This window comes from Coenobita brevimanus, chromosome 43 (assembly GCF_032717465.1).
Source record: "Coenobita brevimanus isolate Jiangsu-jjx chromosome 43, ASM3271746v2, whole genome shotgun sequence".
NCBI classification, from domain to species: Eukaryota; Metazoa; Arthropoda; class Malacostraca; order Decapoda; family Coenobitidae; genus Coenobita; species Coenobita brevimanus.
Genome location: NC_136996.1, coordinates 32030658 through 32035657, shown reverse-complemented (window position 1 = coordinate 32035657; position 5000 = coordinate 32030658). Strand labels below are relative to the sequence as shown.

General features: G+C 44.9%; 1 protein-coding gene across 1 annotated transcript in view; it reads right to left on the bottom strand.

Annotated features, from left to right (window-relative positions):
* Positions 1-5000, bottom strand: part of LOC145397874 (integrin alpha-IIb-like) — a 21929-nt gene that overhangs the window by 1526 nt on the left and 15403 nt on the right. Inside the window, exons 16-23 of the mRNA XM_080270908.1 lie at positions 4437-4662; positions 3769-3956; positions 3185-3350; positions 2518-2643; positions 1447-1565; positions 771-833; positions 441-522; positions 67-189 (exon numbers count right to left, since the gene is read on the bottom strand). Coding sequence (XP_080127034.1) covers positions 67-189; positions 441-522; positions 771-833; positions 1447-1565; positions 2518-2643; positions 3185-3350; positions 3769-3956; positions 4437-4662 — 1093 coding nt within the window. The remainder of the gene's footprint in view (positions 1-66; positions 190-440; positions 523-770; positions 834-1446; positions 1566-2517; positions 2644-3184; positions 3351-3768; positions 3957-4436; positions 4663-5000) is intronic.

Below are 5000 nucleotides of genomic sequence, written 5' to 3'. Positions count from 1 at the left end.
TAATAACTATGGAACACATCGGTGCGCCCTGACCCACTAGGCCACCAGGCGCCCTCCCACACTCACCTGGGGCCTGACCAAGGAGACGTAGGTCCTGGCGTGCATCTTGGCGTTGACGATGTGGCTGTTCGCTTGGCTCACCTCCGCCTGCATCGAACTCTGAATCGACGCAGCCCTGATGGTTGTGGCCTGTGGAGGAGGGCGGAGATGTTGTGTAGGGTAGATGGATGGGTAGATAGACTGGTAGATAGGTAGTGGATATAGATAGGTAGACAGAGAAGTGTGTAGGCAGGTAGACAGAGGTAGGTGGATTCAAACTGACACTCTGTTGGCAGTAGATAAATAGATAGGTAGACAGGAAAGTAGGTACGAATGTAAATAGTGTTAGGTAGACAGACGGACTGACATTCTCTCTCTCTCTCTCTCTCTCTCTCTCTCACCTTGCTGACGGTAGCGGTGACGAGGTAGCTGGAGAAGGATACTTTCACGGAGTCTCCCTCCATCAGAAGTCCAACCTCGCACCTTTAGGCAGAAGAAGAAGAAGACTTAGAATTTTGAGTATCGACTGCACGAGATTATTTCCCCTCCTTTCAGGTCAGTTAACGGCCATAAGTAGGCCTAGTCAGATTGGAGGGTTGATTTGACTAGTAACCAAGGAGACTCATCTACTGCACGAGATTATTACCCCTCTTTTCAGCTCAGTTAACGACCATGTGTAGTCAGATTGGAGGGCTGATTTGACTAGTAACCAAGGAGACTCATGGACTTACGTGACAGCACACTCGGGTCGCCAACACTCCACGACTAGATTTGGCCCAGTGGTGGAGGATTGTCTGTAAGGAAAATATTTACTGATTTCAGGGGATTAAGAGGAGAGTGGACTTTGGTACGCGTATACGGGAGATGGAGGATGAGGATGAGGATGAGGATGAGGATGAGGAGGAAGATGAAGGAAAGTGAGGATGAGGATGTGAAGGAGGAGGGAGAAGATGAAAATGAAAAGAAGAATATGAGGAGGAGGAGGAGGAGGAGGAATAGGAGGGAAAAGAGGAGGAGGAGGAGGAGGAAAGAAAAAAAGAAAAAGAAAAAGAAGAAGTTAAAAAGAAGCAAGAAGAGGAAGAACAAAAAGAAGACGGAGAAGAAGAGGAATACAATGATAATAATGAAGAGGAGGAGGAAGAGAAAAAGGAGGAGGAGGAGGAGGAGGAGGAAGGGAAGAAAGAATAAGATGAGGAAGACAAAAAAATTAAAAAAAAATCAGAAAACGAAACATGACACAAAGCAGGGGTGAGAAATATGAAAAATCCTCAACTTGTCAACAAAAACGGGCACTTCAAAACAAACACATTTATCTGTCAAAATACTCGTGCTGCAGTGGCAAACACACACACACACACACACACACACACACACACACACACACACAAATCGGGGTTATAAATTGACCTCCCGGGGGTGACTGGCTGCTGGGGGTCAAAGGTCGTCAGGATGTCGTACAGGGGGTCACTGGTCGTCAGGGAGAGGGTCGTGGAGGAGGGGTCGTCTTGGGTGGACACCTGACGACGCTGACGACGAAGGGGAGACTCCTCTGAAATGACGAAAGATTTTTATTATTAGTAGTAGTATTAGTATTATTGTTGTTGTTGTTTTTGTTGTTCTTGTTGTTCGTATTGTTAGTTATTATTTTTATTATTATTATTATTATTATTATTATTATTGTTATTATTATTATTATTTTTCTTGTTGTTGTTGTTGCCTTATTACCTTGTTTATATTTTTTTATGAGTTATTGGTGGTCATACTTGCTCTATCTATCTATCAGTATGTATATCTATTTTCCTTCAGTTTGTTTTTCTGCTTATCTGTCTCGTTACGATTTCTTACATCAAGGGATATTTCTTATTGATTTTCTCTCTCTCTCTCTCTCTCTCTCTCTCTCTCTATTTCCCTTTCTTGCCAAACTCACTACTTACTTAAAGGTTCAGACGTGTGCAGAAAGAGTGATGGGTCGGTGTTGGTGTGTGATGGTGTGGTGGGGGTTGTGGTGTGGTGGTCTGTGGTGGTGGTGGTGTGGTGGTCTGTGGTGGTGGTGGTGTGGTGGTCTGTGGTGGTGGTGTAGAGAGAGGTGGTGTCGGAGCGACGAGGGACTTCCTTGACGGGTGGCTGAAAGAAAAAGGAAAAGAAAATGAAAAAGAAAAATGAATATACAAGATGATTTTGAATATAACCAGTGCACTATGATTCTGTCTAGTCTATTTTTTTTTTTTTTGAGGGGGGGGGTAGTTCCAGGCGGTTTTAGTCATCCAAAAGAAGACTTATTTTGAAGCACACATCTCTGCCACTGTCATTTAAACTGAGAAAAAAAATAGATGATCATTTTTAACATTTACCACTACTGTAAGAGGGACACGGTCTCTGTCTGTCTCTCTCTCAGAAAAGAAAACTACGCTCGCTGTCAGATAACTAGAAGATCGAGAGAATTAGGAGGAACACACAATCTCTTTCGCTCTCTCTTACCAGCAGGGCCAGTGGGTTAAGGTGTATGACTGAGGTGTTACAGGTGACAGGACCCTCAGTGGTAGGTAACTCAGTGAAGTAGGTGGCCTTCTCTCTCTCCAGGTACAGTGGTAGGTGGATCACAAGCTGTAGGTGGAAGAGTGGACGTGATGGAGGTGGAGTGAAATTGAGTAAGGTTAGAATTGGGGTAGGACATGTGTGGTTAGGTTAGACTAAAGAATCACTAATGGAAATTTGACTTCACATGGAAAAAAATCGTAAATAATCAAAGGTCGTTAATGTAAGTTTGATAATAAATTCTCTCACAATCTAATTGCTTAAAAATGGATGAAATGACGACGAATTATTCTTTCTCTCTCATAGCCATAACATCATCAGACGAGGTCAAAGTTCACGGCTATAAAACTAATCATGCATATCATCATCATCAGCATCATCATTATCTTCATCATTTACTGTTAACATAAGAATCGGTCAGGAGTAACTTAACCCAATCCAAACCAAACCAAACCATACCTGTACTCCCCTTCCCTCATCTCACCTCACATACCCTATCCTACCCTACTACCCTACCCTACCCTACTACCCTACCCTACCCTACCCAACCCACCTCGCCTTTCACTTCACCCGAATCATCCTGAGTCAAAATTCATGGATATAAACTAACCTTTCCTCCCTGGACTGGACTGGGGCCCCTGTTGGTGAGAGAGAACTTGTGGACTAGCAGAGGTCCCAGTCTGTTAACGGGGAAGGGCTTAGTCTGGGCAGCCTCGATGTTCGCCGTTGTTGCCGTTTGATTCACTGTTACCGACTGGGTCTCTGGCTGTGCGTCTCTGTTGATCGAGAATATGATACATGTTACATAGAAATAAGATAGAGATAAAATGCTAATAGGGTACGTAATAAGGGACAGAAATAAGATGTGTAAGAATAAGTTACATTGGAGAAAGATATATGAAAAGATAAGTAAGAATAAGATACATAAAGATAATAAGAATACTGGTACTCGTAAGATAACTGCTTGACAGAGAGACAGAGAAAGAGAGAGAGAGAGAGAGAGAGAGAGGGAGGGGGGGAGAGAGGGAGAGAGAGTGGTGGCTGGGAAGTGGGCTTATGTTGTTAACGTATTTATTCCTCAATGTTAGATCAGGAAGACAGTAGCATCCTGTAGTCTCTCTCTCTGTCTCTGTCTCTGTCTCTGTCTGTCTGTCTGTCTGTCTGTCTCTCTCTCTCTCCCCCCCCCCTACCCACCTCTGAGTGTGAAGTACAGAAGATGTCTTAACCTCGACCTCAACCTCGACCTTGTTATTCTCCCAGTCGTTGTCACCCTCCGTATCGCTGACCGCACTCAGACTCAAGGCTAGTTTCTTAGGTCGACCTCCAGGCATCTCCTCCAACAGCTCTATCGAGGAGTAGTTGAAGAGGAGGGAGAAGTTCACCTGTGGGGGAGAGAAAGACAAGGAGGAGTTGGAGGGGATTTGGAGGTAGAGGTGGGTGGAAGAGGAAGGATTGCTTGACGAGGAGGGTGAAATCTATCAATTAGAGAGAGAGAGAGAGAGAGAGAGAGAGAGAGAGAGAGAGAGAGAGAGAGAGAGAGAGAGAGAGAGAGAGAAATAATGGTCAAGGAGTGTGACTGAGGTGCAGATGAAGAGGTACATTTGTAGGGTGAGAGAGAGAGAGAGAGAGAGAGAGAGAGAGAGAGAGAGAGACAGAGAAAGAGAGAGAGAGACAGACAGAGACAGAGACAGAGAGAGAGAGAGCGAGAGAAATAATTGTCAAGGAGAGTGACAGAGATGCAGATGAAGAGGTGCATTTATGGGGTGTTACACAGACCACACAGACATTGAGGTGAAGGTGCAGGTGTGGGTTGGTTACACAGATCACACAGACACCGCAGACACGAGCCCAGTACCACTCACCACATCATCTTCCTTGACGAACTTCAGCCTGCAGACCAGATTCGTAGGCAGCTGACCCGTTAAGCGCTTGTACTTGCACTCCGGTATGAGACCTTCGCCACTCGCCCTCATGTACCCCACCAGCTCCGAGTGCTTGACCTCCACCTCGATGTTGTAGGCAGGGTCGTCCTTCACTTCGAGGGTGACGTCCACTTGCAGGGGGTTCTCGCCTATAACCACTGGCTTCCTGGAGGTTGAGTTTTGTTATTGTTGTGGTGATGGTGGTGGTGGTGGTGGTGGTGATTGGTGGTGGTGGTGGTGGTGGCGATTGGTGGTGGTGGTGGTGGTGGTATTGGTGGTGGTGGTGGCGATTGGTGGTGATGATGGTGGTGGTGGTGATTGGTGGTGGTGGTGGTGGTATTGGTGGTGGTGGTGATGATAATGATTGTGTTTACTCTTGTTGGTGTTTTTAGTATGAAGTTTATTTATTTATTTATTTATTTATTATTATTATTATTATTATTATTATTATCGTTGATTGGTTGATTTTTTTTTTATTCTTATTGAAAATGCGAACATGCATGG